Raw genomic sequence first — 16,908 nt, forward strand, 5'->3', positions numbered from 1 at the left:
CGGGTGAGTGAGTGTGCAAAAGGGCATAAAAAAAAAGGGTGTGGCTGCTGACTTTGCCCCACCCGTCTTCTCTTCGGCCCATTGACTGACTGGCTGCTGCTGGGTGTGGGCAAATCGTCATGATGGACAGGCCCGTGACTCGCATGCTTTTACCCTTCATCTAAGAGAAGCTCTCCCACCTGTGGCGGCATAGTCATGGCCATCGGGCGGTTAGGAGATCCCTGATCGTCCTCTAGCAACCGAAGGCAGAGAGACGATTGTTTTGAATAGACTCTGATTGAAGACACCCCGCAAGCGCCAACTTGATAGCGCCTGCCTGGCTACTACTAGCTGGCCTGTAGTGATATGTAGTTAGTGATCCTTGGGGGCAGCAATAGACAGATGGCTTGAAGCCTGTAGTGTGAGGTGATGGTTTGGCCTCGGCGTTTTGATCGAGATTATAGGCCGCAGCTATCAACTACCAAAACAACCGTCGTCATCTCCATCATCAGCATTGCTGCCGTCGTGATTATCAGTAGTCTGTAGATATTGCATGTCTGGGTCACGGCAGTTTGCACATGTAACATTCAGGGCGAACAGACCACAGAGGCCGATGACTGCCGTGTACGTACCCGGCCATGCAGCAGCACAACAAATACTCCCAGGCCCCCCAGATCATCCAAATGACCGATGGGCGAAACCCTGGCATGTCAACGGACGAGCTTCTGGTCCGTGGCATTGTTTGTGCAAAACTCCCGCAAACGGCGTGCATGAAGTCACCCCAGTGTAATTGCTTAAGGGAAGATGGCAGAGACGGTACAATCCGCCAGCCGCCAGCCTCTGTCACAGCAATTGCTTCGCGCCCTGCTGGTAGTTCATGCGTAGGTAGACCAGACCGACCGATGTGCCCCGTTGCAAGATCGCCGCCGCCGTCGGACGACCATCAAGTATGGGGTTGATAGGATCTGCCAATGATGTGGATTGGGAATGACGCTTCCGACATACAGCGGTTGACTGTGTCACCCCAACTTACAGTTATCTCATCATTGTGTGGTAGTAATAAAAAAATAAAATAAAAATAAAATAAAAATACCGTCTTTGCGATAGTAATTACTACCTCACCTTTGATACGAATGACTGCGGTGCTGCGGGAGCGATACGAATAGTAATGGTGGTGGAATAGCCGACAGTAGAGACCAGCCGCCTGAAGCCGCGTCATTCACAGCCCGTTTCGGCCATAGACAGAACACTTGCACAGCGTTGATATGCTAAACAATTTCCCACAGCTGGAATGAACGGAGCAGTTGGCTTGAGGGATGCCCATCCGCACGCACGCCCGTTCGCAGGAGAATACGCGGTGTGAAGATGTCCAGCATATGTTATTTGCTGCAAATGACAGCGGCGTGGGTCGCTGTGACTAGGACTGGGGACTCGGAGCATGGCGGGGCACCTCAATATTGGAAAGAATAGATGCCGACCTACCCAAACACTAGCTAACGTTCTGGTCTCCATTCCCATCATCCGTGAGCTCCCTCGCGCCCTCTGAGTCCTGACTGAGAAGAAGAGCCTTTTCAGATCAGAGTGGTGCCCGTTTGATACGCTGCCCACACGAGAACGGACAGTAGTCAACCTCGATTTCCACTTGGCTGGGGAGCTTCAACGAACAAGACCCACCACTAATTAAATGACAGCCAATAGCCCATGCCCTCTCGACCAAAGAAAAAGTCCAGCCTTCGAAGACGGTGATGTGTTCTTTTTTACTACTGCAGCTGACGAGACCAGCTTTGTTACGAGATTGGTCGGCCACGATCCCATGAGGGATTATCTCCGAAGTCAGGGTTGGTGTGGGTGGTATCGGTTCTCTTTGTCTCTGGCAATCCCCCCCTCTCATTCGCCCAGGGGGGTCTCTCATACATTGAGTCGCATCGCACCGCATGGCGGCATTGCATAAGCATGCCCTGCAACAGCCTCGTAAAGGGTACATGATGTAGGCTAGTAGGAGGGAGGCGAAAGGTCGAAGGCAAGGGATGAGGGGGAAAGGCCCCCCATAATTTAGCGCCTCGCAGTTGTTCTGAGCGGCAAACGGTCTAAAAGTGAGGCTGCACACGCAAGCACACAGGCAAAGCTGCAAGTTGCCAACCTCTACTTGCCATACCACAACCCTTGTCGGGCTGCATACTAGGTCCCCAGGATCTTGATCTATCTAGGATAGCAGGGCACTGTTCCCTGTCGAATAACGAATTGCTCCGTGCCCTCAGGATTTGGAAACGGCCGATCTATCGACCCAATAGGAAATCTCGGCCGGCGTATTATTGCTGCATCCCCTGAACAATGTGTAGCATCGCTTGTCGGTGATTATCGCGGCTTCATCCATCATCATCATCAATGATCGTCCATCGGCAGCAGCAAATCTAAAAAAGAATGTAGCCTTGTTCTCTCCGTTAAGCTGCATACGGCGGTTGATACATGGGGTTGCTATGATACTACGCAAACGATAGGTTGGTTTTCAATATTAGGATATACGCAAATCAAGCGATACGCAGACCTACTTGGCCGACCCTATCCTATGTATGTACAGAAGAAAGGCAAACACCAGAAATGACATGTTTGTTCTATTTTGGCTGAACCCAAGACACTATCGACTGTATCACCACCACCCAGCACCCGGTCTACCACGAGCGTCTACGAAACGTTCAAGCTGGATCATTCCCCCAGCCAAGACTTCTGATTATAGACTGATCAACATCATCCCGCGTTTTCCTTTTCTTCTCTTCTCACTTTCCCCCTGTCGTACGTACAGTACCATGGCGCTCACCCATATTTTCTGTGACTGAGGCGTCTTACTCCAGACTCCAACTTGCTGATTCCGGTGCCACCTGTGTTTCTTTTCTGCCTTTCCACCTGTCAGCGTCCAGGACGGGTAGCTGTGGTATGAAACCGTGTGCCGCGTGAGATATCGATAAGATGGGATGACGCCCTTGGAAGCTGGGGGCCATAGCTGGGGGAGAAACAACGAAACTCACCGCCATCCCATCTCCCATCGAGTGTGTTTCTCAATGTGGATAGCGACATGGCTCACAATTTTGCTGACACATACCACTACTGCTGCTACGTCTTCCTCCATCTCGGTTCTGTGTGAGTGTGTGTGGTGTGTGGTGTGCAAGTGCGACAGGGCTTGCCGGTTGCAACCACCAACCCCGTCCGGTCAAACACAAGATGGAGAGGAAATATGTGGCTTGGCAATGCCCGCATCATCCCTCGATGCGATTGCCATATTGCATTGCTCGCTATCCAGCTCATCGTCTTCACCGCCGATGCAGAATTAATGCAATGCATGCATAGCATACTTGTCCAAGGGTAGGCCGAAGACGCTAGTCTCGCTTGTCTTCTATTCGCAGACCTCGATATTGCTTGTTGATATTGAGGGAATGTCGGCAGCTCGTATTCAATGAAACCATGCCCCTCAGGATGCAGTCAACAACACCACCATTTTGCAACACCCAAAATCCTCTTGGCCGCTGGAATGATGATCCCTAGACATAAGGCAACTGGAATTGGTTGTTCGAGTCTGGTCAATCTCGTTGCGCGGCCTTGCCCATTGCCCTTGCCATATCAGATCATGTCGAGGGAATCGGCATCGTCGACGTCTAGGATGGCCTTGCCGGTGAGCTAGTTCCCAGACATTTTCCAAACCTCGCTTGGACCACCTGGCATCTTTCGGTCGATGGGTTGATGGGGGTTTGAGAAAAGGCTAATAAACATGCCTTGCCTTGTTGTGGGATTGATTCAGGCCTCGGTCGGCGCACGAATGCGGAATTTCTTTTTTGTCGCCTCTCTTTTCCATCGGGGTAGGTTGGAAATCTCGAGGCTGACAAGCTTTCAGGACCCCGGGTCCGAAACAAACTTCAAGGGGCCAGAAGGGGCCGAATCCCTGGCCAAAAGTGGTCGATGTGGTCTTTGCCCATCATGCAGCAAACCGTGGGGAAAAAAGAAGGCGGGAACAGCAAGCGACAGCATGAGATTCATGCTCCCCTGCTTCCCTGTCTGCTCGCTCGCTCGTCCCCTCTTCCAGCTGACGATGTGATCCTGAACTGTTTGATTTACACTTGGATATTGGCACGTTCAGGTCATGACCGCACCATGCCGTATTAAGGACTTCAGGTTGATCTTATGATCGATCAAGCATTGACACAACACCCAGCTGCTCATCAGTTACAACTACGACGGCAGTGTAGCAGTAGGTGGCCTCAGGCGGACGTACGGACTTGGCAGCGCGGCCGTCCAGCCGTCGGAAACATTCAACAATTTGTTATGTTTTATACCTAGTTATGACGAAACAGCTGAAGAATGTTGAATTAATGCGTGCTAAGAAGATGGGATGAAAGGCGCGAGTGTCTTTACTCGCTAGACTTCCATTCGAGATGCACCTCTCGGGGGTTGAATGGCCCAATCATGGGCACTCAAAGTGACTGTAACGCCGAGCCTGCCAACCCAATGCAATGCATTTGACGAACTCGTGACAATAGTATGTCGTAGTATGTTTGTGGGGTCAAGGGGGGGTTCATCCCTCTCTCTCTCTCTCTCTCTCTCTCCCTCTCCTCACACACATGCTCACCTGTGATATTGCCAAGAGTTACCTACCTGGTTCTGGCCCTTGGAAGCAGGCCAGGTGAGGTGAGTCGGGTTTCTCCTCCAGCACGAGCACACCCGGCCGTTGGAAGTTGGACTAGTTCCCGTGATGACTGGCCCAATACTAACACAGATCTGGCCTAGGCAATCCACGGACTCGGGACCTCCCAAAGCAGCTGGGTTAATCGGAAACATGCCGGCGTTTTGACAACGAGATACTGTACCCAAATAGCCTTCAGCCGAACGTCTGCCTTGTGAGTAAGACTATTTGTCCTAGTAATCTTTCTTTTCTTCCGTGTCCCCCAATGACAGTGCGACGTTTGCGTCGTTCGCCGGATGGACCCGTTCGTCATCCCCCGAATCCTTCAAGTCGTTGCTCTTTTTTGCCAATAACAGCCAATGACTCACAAGGCCACCTAGTAGTACCCTCCATGACGAGTCTGAGCGATGACTCCGGGGAACTCCTCCAATGCAGCCGAGAGATTTCTCGTCTGTGCCTGTGTCTCCTGGGTGGCCAAAAAAGCACAGTCACTCCTTTCTGTCCACTATCAGATCACCCACTCGCTCCTAGTGGACGAGGCAGAAGAAGGAAAAGACAATAACAACAGCAGCCCTGCAAACTGGAACACGATACGAAAAAGGCATAACGCCGGCGCCAACCCGGTTGGACCCCACGGCCCTGTCCCACCTGGCACCCGATACATATCGTCCATATATCGTCTACCAATAGAAACATCATGATGTCAAAGTCAACTTATTACACGCGCAAGCGCTGATGAATCCTGTGAATATCCTCGAAATCTCCCCACGTCACGTCACAGAGCCAATAAGCTCTCGCTATGGCCCGTCCGGCGCTCCCGCCGCCGACCTGTGCCGTAAGTAAAAAAGCGCCTAGACTAGAGAAGTCTCCGGCCAGGCGCTCTCATTCGATGGGACCCTGTACTTTTTGGTGCAGCGACGACGACAATCTCCTGCGTCAGGATCATCGCCCTGCAGAGGATAGAGTGTGTGTGGTGCCTCGCTGCCTGGGGCTGACCACACATTATTGGGTGCGTGCCATGGTCTATCCTCTGTGCCCTCTCCTTCCTGTGCGAGAGGTAGATCAGTTGACGAAACTTCGCTCCGGTTGTACAAGTCGTATTACGTCGGCTGCGCGGCAACGTTTTGGGTTTTGCCGCGAGACCTTAACCTACACATTTCTCGTCTGCCCTCCCGCTGCCTAGACCCTTGATTTACAATTGGGGGCCACCTACGTGCATTCGATATTGGTAAAAGATAAAGGGTCAACTATTGCCAAATTAGGGGTCCGACGCCGCAATGAACAATAAAAAACCTCACCCTAATCATTTCGTTATTGTTCATCAATTGAGTTGGATAGTCCCCCCTTAGCAGGCTGAACTCCTTGCAACTCACGATCTTCGTCGCAGGCCCCTCTTGTTAGGTATCTACGTTACATATGTATGTACCGCAGTACCTATCTATGCCTTTGCGCCAGAGCCTCGACCGATCGATTGACACACGGACAGAGGTGGCCACGGGTTAACAGGCTGCAATAGCTTGACATATCGCGTCTCAGCCGAACTTCGCCTAGCGCCCTTGAATGGCGGTACGCGGAGAGAGGCACGCGGAAGGTTCAAGGGGGGAAGGCAGGCACTGTCGACCGTGAACTAACGCAACCCGCCGCCGGGAATCCGTCTAACAGCAATGTCATTCGCTGAGTGGCTGCCCGTCGTCCGAGTGCGAGTCACGGCCACGAACTCAATCATGGGCGCTTGAGGAAAGGGGGCTAGAGCCTGGAGCCTAGGCCCTTTTGGTTGCTCACTAATTAATTATGAGGTGGTATTTGTTCATCACAAGAAGAATAGTCGATGTGGTCGTAAAGAGATGCGCGGCGGCGGCGTCTTTTTTCGGCATTTGTTTTTACCTCCGTCGTACATAATAAGGTTAACACCGCCGAAAGGCGACTTCGAGATGTGCCTGCCTAAACGAGGCAGTGACTCTCACAGCCTCCACAATCACGCACATAGTAATGGTATCGACAGATTACGATCCCATATCAGGCAACTTTATCCCCTTTTCGAAAGAGAGAGTGAGAGACGAGTCAGCACGGATGGAACTGATGGTGTTGAGAAGTGACGCTCCATCGATCGAGATAAAGAACGTGGGATTCGGTGGTACAGGTCTGACTTGATTAGATCTCGTGGTGCCTCGTACTACAGCGCACCTCCGTCTCGGGTTGCAAGTAGCCTTGTCTCCATCATGAACAATCAAATGGGTAGGGAGGCCATCTCTGGCGTATAACTAATAGGTCATATTCATCGACATAACAAGTGATTGTGTATACGGACAAGCGTCACTTCGGAACACCATAACATGAATGATAGTTTAGGCATCCATTCACCTGACTCTGGCGTCCGTCTACGGTATCTTGAAGCGGCTGTCTCTGTCCCCGCCGCCGCCAAGAAACCAAGGGGCCGAATCAGCGTAGATCCCGGAGCCTCCGTGAGACGTAGCACGCACTGCAGCTGTCTGTCACTCTCGCTCGCCTTAGTGCCGGCAAGCCGCAGCGCGGGCCCGAAGATCGTCTCTCTCCTACTTCCCTGCGCCACCCCGAGCGGCAAATAATACAGCTGGGGCTCGAAGATGATGGTGTTTCGGCTTACATTCTGTCCTCCATTCAGCCTTGCCTTGTGTTTGCATGCGTGACCTCCGCCTGCCACTCATATATTAGATATAGTAGACTCCGTGACACCACATTGATTAGGGGCGCGCACTACGGGTAATGGTTCATTCGCGTCCTTGGCGCGATCTTCCCATCTCCCCGTTCCTTCTGCAAAAAAAGAGTCGAACGATTCTCACGATTCCAGACATCCATCAGACACATGATGATGCAGTTTTCCTCCTCCGCAGGTACTCCCAGACTGACGTCCCAAAAATAAGTCGTGCAGTCGGGCTGATTGATGCCCAGGTTGCCAGGCTTGCTAGGGAAACAAGCAAACGAGGTGGATGCACAACTGACTGTACTACCCGTACATTCAAGCGTGCCGACCTTGATTCACCTCACCTAACCCGGGGAAAGGTTCCAGTGTCTGGGACAGGCAGGAAAAGACCACGCGAGAATTTCTTCTTTCTTGCTGGATTTTGAGACAACGTCTGGCTAGTCACCACCATCTCCCGCTCCCAACTGGCTACCAAATAATAGAAACACCGAAGTGCGCATGTGGTCACCACTACCACAACACAATAACATCAGGATCCGGTCTACACACAGAGAGAGACATGACATGACGTTTGATACGCGCTAAGATACGAAAAGAAAAGGAAAGAAAGAGGTTAAATCTAGATTCTACACAGAAGGCATGACATGTTGTTGCGGGGGACGGCTGGGACCTAAAACAACCGGTACGTACGCCTGCAGGAAGCCTACACTAGACTGCTCCATGCCGACCTATTCTACCTGTCGTGTCTCGCTCGCGAGGATGCAGCATGTCATCCCCGGAACTTGGAGGAGAGGGAGCTGACACACGCATATATACATGCTGTGTACTGTGTGGGATGACAATGTGAGGTAGGGTACCGACATGGATGATAGACATCTCTCGCCGTGCCACATATTACTGATTGACTGACTGTGGTCTGCCAGTTAACAAGAGCTGCCTGGACCGAGCGATCACGATCTGCCAGCTAGCCCCTTTTTACTTTCCGCTCTGGAGAGGTCGCGACACCTCAGAAAGGAGGAGGTGAGGGATGTGGCGCGCACATGAAAGCGAATAGAGAGCGTGTAAAGCATCTTGCCATCAAGCGGTCTGGAAATACTACCCATCTGTACGGCCACTGACCTGGTGCGATGTGTTGCCGTGGCTGTGTGATACGGAATAAAAGAGATCTGGACTTGCTCAACTGAGCTCTCGTCTCGAACGGTTATCGGAAACCGTCAACGGCCACGATGATGTTGATCTGGATGAATGAAGGGGGTCGCTCTATCATGGCTGTACTGGAAAGGGTTCAGGCCAGGCCGCGGTGCTGGCTGCGGTCTGGAATAACTTCCCAGTCGACTGGACGGACCCCCCGGCTAGTGGCTGACTGGCTGGCTGGCTGGCAATCCTGCGACCGGCAACATACAACATCTACATATGCCGAGAAGCCCTACATAAGTGCTAGGCCCAGGCCAAAGGACGACATGGCATGCCCACGTTGACGAAAAAAAGTCCCGAGGCGTGTTTGTTTGTTCTAATATTCCTTCCTTCTGGGACGGCGGCTATGCTGAGTGTGTCGTGAAGACCGACCGGGCTTTTACCGCGCAACAACTAAAACAAAACAATTCATGGGGCGGGCGTCTAATCAACCGTCGTGGTCCACTTGGCTCCACTTGGATCGAGCGAGGATGATGTTGTTGTTGCTATTTCGAGAGATCCTGCTTTTCGGGCCATTGATATCTCTCGTTGGACGGGGCGAGATAAGATTACAGCTTGGCCCATCCCTGCTTGGTGAGTTCTAGCTTGTTGGCACGCCTCATACTCCGTACAAATGTAGGATTCTTCAAACGACGGGAGGTAGTCTACATAGTCGCGCGAAAGAAAGACACCGCCACGGTTTATCATGGCATGTGCCGTTGAGGCTGGATGTTTCAGGAATCTCGGAGTTTTAGCCAAGCAGCTAAAGCCGGCGACATGGATATCGAATTGATTTGATTAATCACGTTCCTTGTCCACGACTAGTCAAACCAAGACGCGCAACCCGACAGGTTCGTTTGCTTACCCAGCAGAGCCCTGCCTTCAGCGTTGTCAGTCATGGATGGTGATGGTTCTTTCTCCATTTTGGAACCCTTGCCTACGCCGCAGGAGTGCATTGCACCAGTCGCAACAACATGACATGCATTTGGGGAACTCCTCCGCGCCTTCCTTCCTCCCTTCTAACTGGGTGCACATGATCCAAAGGGAGGTCGGTCCTACTAACGCACCCCATAATCCGGGCCAGGGAGAAAGAAGCGTCCACTCTTCCATCATCCGAGTCAGCTTAGGAATACGGATGACGCCCAGGAAGATGTCATCGTGGTGGGCCGGGAGTCTCCTTACGTATGTACTTTAGATAAGAGTGTGACTGACTGTGTGATACTACAAGTATGAACAGATCCTGGCTGACGATGACTGCATCCAACGTGCATGCAGTGGGTGGTGGTAGGATCATCCAGTGGCATGATTACGCCGAGAGGATTACTAGCCAAGAGGGAGCCCAGGGAGATGATCTTGGTTTGATTTACTCAGCTCAAAGTCAATTGCATTCGCTTGTGGACAGAATAAGATTCCATGGCCTTAGGAATATCAATACCCATCCGACCAGGGGCTGTTGTGCCCCATGCTTGCAGCTACTTTGCTGCCAACATCAGGAGTCCAAAGCCTTCTGCTTAAGATTGTTGGTCCTGACTACAGTGGTACGGTGGTCTGATCAAGGTAGGTCACATCATCAGATAACCATAAGAATCCTGCTCAGGCAAATGCCTGTCTATTGCATTCAATAATAGTGAGATAGACATTCAAAAGAACAAGCTGTTAGTAAGCGAAAACCATTGATATGATGTGCAAAATATGCACAGGAGTGCGGCAGGAGACCTGTGAACGAAACACTCTGTCATTTATCTGATACTCGTGGAAACTTTCCATGAATGGGTGTGTGCTTCTGGGTCGGATCTATGGGATATTCTCGTCTCGATCCAGAGTAGCACATCTAACGGACTGTACGTAGTTTATTTCCCAATTGTGATAGACCAATGTACGTGGAAATCCGAGTTAAGTGTATTCCGAGGCGCCTTTGTTTGTGTTCCTATCTCACCGGCATGACCATCTTAGTCGTGAAGAAAGGATGTTTCAGTGCTTCGAGAGGTGTAATCCTCTTGTCCGGATTAAGCGCCAAACATCGCTCCAGCAGATCGACAAACTGGTTGAGCTCTCGAGACTCAACATCGCTCATGCCACCCGAAGCAGCCATGAGGCGCGTGCGCAAATCCCGAGTCGGCTTCACGATGGCCATGGTGCGCACAGTAGTCTGTAGAGATAGACCGAAATTAGCGTCGTATTTCTTAATATAGTCAATGTTGACAAAAACCGTGAAACAAGGAACAGGGCATGGGATCCAACTAGAACGAGAGGGACACCAAAGAGGTCCGCGCCATCCATCCACTACCTTGCTCACGCTCACTTCAAGCGCCGACATGGTTCTGCAGCTTGCAGAGGATGCTGACGGTTCCGAACGAGGCCGCATGGCCTGAAACGAGCGACTATGCAAGATGCTCGGGGGAACATCCATGAGACCAGGAAGTCAGTCACCCCAGATCTACTCCGGTGGGCTAGCGTTTCGGCCGGCATCCACCCGAAGATCTCAAAGTGAACACTTCAAGGTTTGAGCGACCGCGGGTCGGTGCGACCACAGCTTGGGGCTTATTTGCAGCCGCATGGAATTGCTCCAGACGATTCCCCAGCCCCCCAAAACAGCGCTTGTATAAATAGAAAATGCAGGGATCATAGAAATGATATGTATGCTGACAGATGGGGTTGGGACATGACAACGGTAGGATTGAGGAGCAAATTAAGACATGACGAGACCAATAAGAAGCAAACGTACCTTTCCAAGCGTCTTATCGCGCTCAATGCTGACGAAGTTGCCCATGTCGTCAAAGTGCATGTGTGACAGTTGGCCGCGTTTGAACAGCTTGGCGCTGAACTTGCCTCGGATCTCCATGATCGCTTTCAGCATCTGGTTGTTGCTGTCGCCAGTAAAGAGGATCTTGCCCGTGTAGAGCTCGTACAGGGTGCAGCCGATGGACCACATGTCGACAGCGTAGTCGTACGGCATTCCCAGAATAATCTCGGGCGCTCGGTAGAAGCGACTAACAAGATACGGGGTAATCTCGTTGTGTGCAGTTGCGGCATCTGATCTGTCAATAGCTGTACCCAAGTCACAAATCTTGAGCACATTGCGAGACTCATTGACCTGCACACAGTTAGTCAGGAGTATGGCGTTGGGTCGGCTCGGTACACTTACTAGGATATTGTCAGGCTTGATATCAGCGTGGATGATGGTGCACTTCCGCATGTGCGCCAGAGCAACAAACATCTGATGGGCGTAGGCCCTCGTTGCGGGCAGGTTGATGCCCACATTGTTACCAAATTTCCTCAGGACTTCTCTCAGGTTCAGACTGAGGTTCTCAAAAGCGAGACACAGATGGCCCTTGTGTTCGAAGTGGCGCTCGAACTTGACGATATGCTTCCGATTCTCAGGATCAGCCTCGTTGAGCTTTTCCAAAATGGCAATTTCAACATAGCCTCCCTTCCTGAGCGCGTCGTTGTTTCGCATCATCTTGATGGCGACCGAGTTCTTGGTGGTGATATCGATAGCGCGCGCCACTCCGGAGAACATTCCCTTGCCTAGTGTCGACTGGACTTGGTAACGGCCGTTCATAATCTCTCCGATGCGAATCTTGTAGTAGCCGTCTTTGTCGTCCCCTTCGAGTATCCCTCCCTGGGTCGGCTCCGCAAGAGCTGCGGGAAGTTTGCGATCATCTGCAGACATATCTAGCTGAGCATCAGGTTTAGGGGCAGCAAATTTGTCTTCATCGAAATCTTCGGCAAACATATCAAGGTCATCATCATCATCACCTGAAGTTTGCGCAGGAGGAGCTTGTGGCTCTTCCTTGGGCGCGATCTCCGCCTTTTCTTCAGGTGGCAAGACCCCACCATGAGGTCCGATGTTGCCATTGCGAAGCTCGTCCCTCATTTCATCCTCTCTCATGTCTGCCGTTGGATCGTAGTCCGCAGCCGAAGGACCGTCGTCTTCGATATCTCGTGTCTTGCCATGGGTGTTTATGAGGTCCTGGTCTGTGGCGATGTCCAGCGCAGCAGGCGACATACCCTCTTGCATTGCGCGACCTGGCGAGGCGGGAGATGACATGACTATATGATAGTCAGTAGGCGTTCGTGCCTGTAGATCGGGTTTAGGCTTACCTGAGCGTGGGGTATTGGCTTCTGTCACCAGAGGCGTGCTAGACTGTGTATGAGCTGGAGAAGCAGCAGTCGCAGCCTTCTCGGAGGCTTGTACAGCCTGTACCAGCATGGGGTTAGGTCCACGCGCCTTAGCAAGAAGCTCTGCGCGCCGACGGCGCCGGCGCTCAAGCTCCTCTTCTTCATCAAGGACTGGCTCAGCTTCTACCTCTTCAGGGCCATGTGCAGCTTGCGAGGCCGAGGCCTTGGCAGATTCATCATCGACCGGATGCCCTTTAGCAGATTTAGTATCATGTTTCGAAGTACTCGTAGTTTCTACCGAAGTAGCCCGCTTGGACATGACACCATTCTGAACATGCCTTGGGGAGCCCAGATGATCGTACTTGTTACCCCTGCCGTTCTCTACCGGTCGACTGAACCTGTCGCCGTCCCGCCGCGTACGTTCTTCTCTGTCTCTCCCGCCACGGGGCGGCCGGTATGGTGATCGGGTGCGGTTTCGTGGTCGTTTTTCGGGATAACTGTCTCGATCCCGGCTGCGATCGCGACGCCGGTCTCTTAGCCCTTGGTCGGTCGCTGTCATCATATCGTAAACCAGCTGTTGCGGTTCGGGATGGCGGGCGGTCATCGTCATCGTAGGACAGGCGGGAACGACGTGCATCGTCGCGTTCATCTTCATAGTGAACTCGGAAGCGTCGAGGATCCGTGTTTACACGTCCTGATGATTGGTAGTCGCGCTCGTTCCGGGGGCGTTTGTAGCCTCGTGGCGAGCGGCTGCGGCCGCTGTTGTGTCTTGATCCGTCTCCATGATCAGGCGATCTTGATCTCGAATATCTTACTCGATTTCTGTCCTGACGGTCAACACCAATCCCATCAATCTGAGGCAGTGAAGTTGCCTTGGAGTTCCCCACACCGTTCTCCAGGATCTCACCCTCGTCAGAGCTAGCTGGGCTACCCATGATCAAGGTCAATCTGCTCTTTGTGACCAGATCAGCTCAAAGAGCGGTTCAGTAAAAGGCTACAAGGCTCGAGTCGAGTCCTTCCCTGCCTGGTAAGACAGAAGAAACAGTGTCAGCCAGAGGTACAAATAGATATCGAGGCGCAGAAAATGAGCCGAACCGGGAAGTCTCTTCTCAGCTCCTTCTCATCACGGCGCGAATGGCTGCGCACGCAGGTAGCGTCAGAAGAAGTAGACACGAGCAAGGTCCGGAGCGAGTTGCTCGTTTGATAAATTGCTGGCTTGCTTGAAGAATGTCAAAAGATTCGTGCTTGCAAGTGTAGTAGAGAAGCCAAAGAAGAAACAACTTGAAGAGTTGACGAGTTGTCGTCCGCTGCATATAAGGTTAGATGTATGGAAACGTCAATTAGGTACGAGGCTGAACTCTTGATGGAAGTGACGAAGGCACTTAACCACGGTACAGCTAAGGTATGCTCTGCCATTGGATGAGCTGAGCCTGGGCCCCAATCAACAACCTTCAAGCTCCAGCTGGTGGTGCAGGTGGGCTGTTGGAGATCGGAATTACAAGAACCCGTGCTTCCACCAGAGGTTCCCGCTGTCCTGGTAGGTCCAGTTAATCTTATCGGCAGCACCCCACCATGGTCCCATGAGTCGCCTGAGAGCCGAGACTTTGGGGGCTCTTTAGGCGCTGATGGATTGACAAAGGACCCTTTTCCCAGTGGGATTTTGCCCCGCGGGTTGGGGACTTTTAATAGCAATGCGATTTATTTTCTGACCGACCGTTGAAGTCTTTCTGCAGACATTGCCATTCAAGATACCCGACAAGTGCACTTCAAATCGAAGGCGCTTTGCTCACCGCGTTCCATTTTTCTTCGACTTCCTTCATTCCACTTCAGACTTCGTGCTTCCTTCACCATCATGGGTGGCGCAAACAGAGAAGGTACGTTTTGAGATCTGATAACCCCTCCATGAACATTGCGCACGCAGGCACACGTCCGCTGACATGGCTCGACTTCAGGCGGCAAGGTCAAGCCCTTGAAGGCTCCCAAGAAGGTCGCGAAGGATCTCGACGACGAGGACAAGGCTTTCCAGGAGAAGCAGAGAGCTGGTTCGTATTTCCCCTTTCATCCTCTATTCTTCTTCTCTCCTCCCGCGGCAGTTTCGTTCTGACTGGATTGCTGCAGATGCCAAGGCACGCGCCGAGATGGCCGCTAAGGCGAAAGGAAAGGGCCCTCTGAACGCCGGCACCCAAGGCATCAAGAAGAGCGGCAGAAAATAGATGACGAACTACATACGACACGGCGGACCGCTGACCAATCTCGAATCTCGGCTATGCTGTTATCGACATTGGACGATGCAAGAGTGACGAGAGACATGATCCGGTCTGCTGCGATCTGCATATGCTAGATGCCTCACGCGATACGACTGAAATCCATCTATACACGATCACACGTTTCGGGGCGTTAGTTTATAAATGCTCCTTGCTGAATCAATTATACCCACACAAATTCATGCCAAATTGTGCTTCGTGCCGTCTTGTTTCTACCGTAGATTCACTGACTAGTCTTCAATATACCGCTGTATGCAACCTTTCGTTTTGTCGTGTGATTTGAGTAGCTTATAATAGAGACTGTCATCAGTGCGACAGCGGCCATGATATTTTCCCCTTCTGCACGTGGTGGATGTGGATATGCTATATTCGGAATCCTCATCCGATATGTAATCAGCTGATAGCAATTGAGCAGAAATGCAGCCTCGGCGAAAAATTCCATGGGAATGGCTACTTTTACACGTGCTTCTAACAACAAAAAATTCCAGCCAGGCGTTTTCCCAACAAAAAGGGACCACAGTAAATCCCGCGCCGGTTAGGCCGACTGACACGTAATAGTGGGCTGTTCCGACGACGACAAGAACAAATCGCAAGCAAGGAAGCGGAAGGTATAAGTGTGTATAGGCGTGCCGTCTGCAGTTAAGTTCACGAGGAGCAAGCACGGATACCGAGCCACATTCGGCTTGATTCAATACCACAGACATCAAATTTATTCTCTTCAAGCATCAATGGCCAACGCCAAGAAAGCAACCGGCCGGGAGCCACAGTCCCCGGCTTCCCCCAGAACCACAACGCAACCGGAGGAGGACAAACGCTCCGCCAACGCGGCCGCGCCGCCTCGGCGTCGCTGGCCTCGGCGGCGAAGAACGCTGAAGTCCAGGTCGAGCAGGCGCTGCGGCGGCTCCTGCACTGGGACGAACTGCCGGCGTGGCGGCGCGACAACCAGTTCCTGCTTCGCGGGTACCGGGCGGACAGCGGCAGCTACGCGGGCTCGCTGCGGTCGCTGTTGTACGTGCACAACGAGAGCGTCAACATCTGGACGCACCTGCTGGGCTGCGGCGCCTTCGCCGCGGCCGGCGGCCTGACCCTCTACTACGGCTTCGACTTCGTGGCGCCGCGCTACGCGTCGGCGAGCCCCCGCGACGTGCTGGTCTTCGCCTGCTTCTTCGCCGGTGCCGTCGCCTGCCTCGGCATGAGCGCCACCTTCCACACCCTCATGAACCACAGCCCGGGCGTCGCCAAGTGGGGCAACAAGCTCGACTACTCCGGCATCGTCTTCCTCATCGTCGGGAGCTACGTCCCCGCGCTCTACTACGGGCTGTTCTGCCTGCCGGAGCTGATGGAGGTCTACATGTACGGGGTGAGTGTTCCTATATAACACCCTCTTCTCTGTTGAACCCTGCTAACACATTCTATGAAGATCTTTGTGCTCGGCGCAGGCTGTGGCATAGTGAGTTGGGTCGAATTCTTCAGGACGCCAAGTTGGAGACCATACCGAACCATGATGTTCGTGGGCCTTGGTGTATCCGGCGTGCTTCCCATCTGCCACGCTCTGAAGACATACGGCTACGAGGGTCTCGACCAGCGGATGGGTCTGAGTTGGGTCTTGCTGGAAGGTTTCCTATATATCTTCGGCGCATTCCTCTATGCTGTAAGTGCTACCCTCTTTCTAGTCATCATCACCACCAAAGCCCCCCATGACGGGTTCTTGCTGATAAGAAACATTAGGCACGGTGGCCAGAGAGAAGCTTTCCCGAAACCTTTGACATCTGGGGTAGTTCGCACCAATTATTCCACATTCTCATTTTGTTCGCTGCGTTGTCGCATCTGATTGGCATGGCGAAGGCGTTTGATTATCACCATACAGTCTTAGGTGCACAGTGCTAGTCAGCACTCAGCGCTGTCAGACTTCATTGAGGGCCTACGGAGATATATAGACTTAGAGATAGACGCAATTGCAACAAGCGAAGACATGGATTGTACTTGTATAATCAACAAGCTCCCGACCTCTAGCCGACTGC

At 52.4% G+C, this 16,908-nt stretch overlaps 2 protein-coding genes across 2 annotated transcripts; one reads left to right on the forward strand and one right to left on the reverse strand.

Moving 5' to 3' along the window:
* Positions 1–10,428: 10,428 nt before the first annotated feature.
* PG994_010722 (uncharacterized protein) lies at positions 10,429–13,558 on the reverse strand (the record flags this gene model as incomplete). The annotated part of the gene is made up of 5 exons (XM_066862131.1): positions 10,429–10,650; positions 11,227–11,595; positions 11,647–12,554; positions 12,606–13,284; positions 13,439–13,558. 5 exons carry the CDS (start codon positions 13,556–13,558, stop codon positions 10,429–10,431), a joined length of 2,298 nt encoding a protein of 765 aa, XP_066711241.1.
* Positions 13,559–14,475: 917 nt separating this feature from the next.
* On the forward strand, positions 14,476–16,774 carry PG994_010723 (uncharacterized protein; the record flags this gene model as incomplete). Its single annotated transcript, XM_066862132.1, has 6 exons — positions 14,476–14,497; positions 14,576–14,665; positions 14,742–14,822; positions 15,655–16,247; positions 16,308–16,538; positions 16,616–16,774. The coding sequence occupies 6 exons, from the start codon at positions 14,476–14,478 to the stop codon at positions 16,772–16,774; spliced, it is 1,176 nt and encodes a 391-aa protein (XP_066711242.1).
* Between the last annotated feature and the right edge of the window lie 134 nt (positions 16,775–16,908).

This window comes from Apiospora phragmitis, assembly GCF_038363925.1.
Source record: "Apiospora phragmitis strain CBS 135458 chromosome Unknown utg000010l:1.0-9815664.0:1.0-9183399.0, whole genome shotgun sequence".
Classification (NCBI taxonomy): Eukaryota; Fungi; Ascomycota; class Sordariomycetes; order Amphisphaeriales; family Apiosporaceae; genus Apiospora; species Apiospora phragmitis.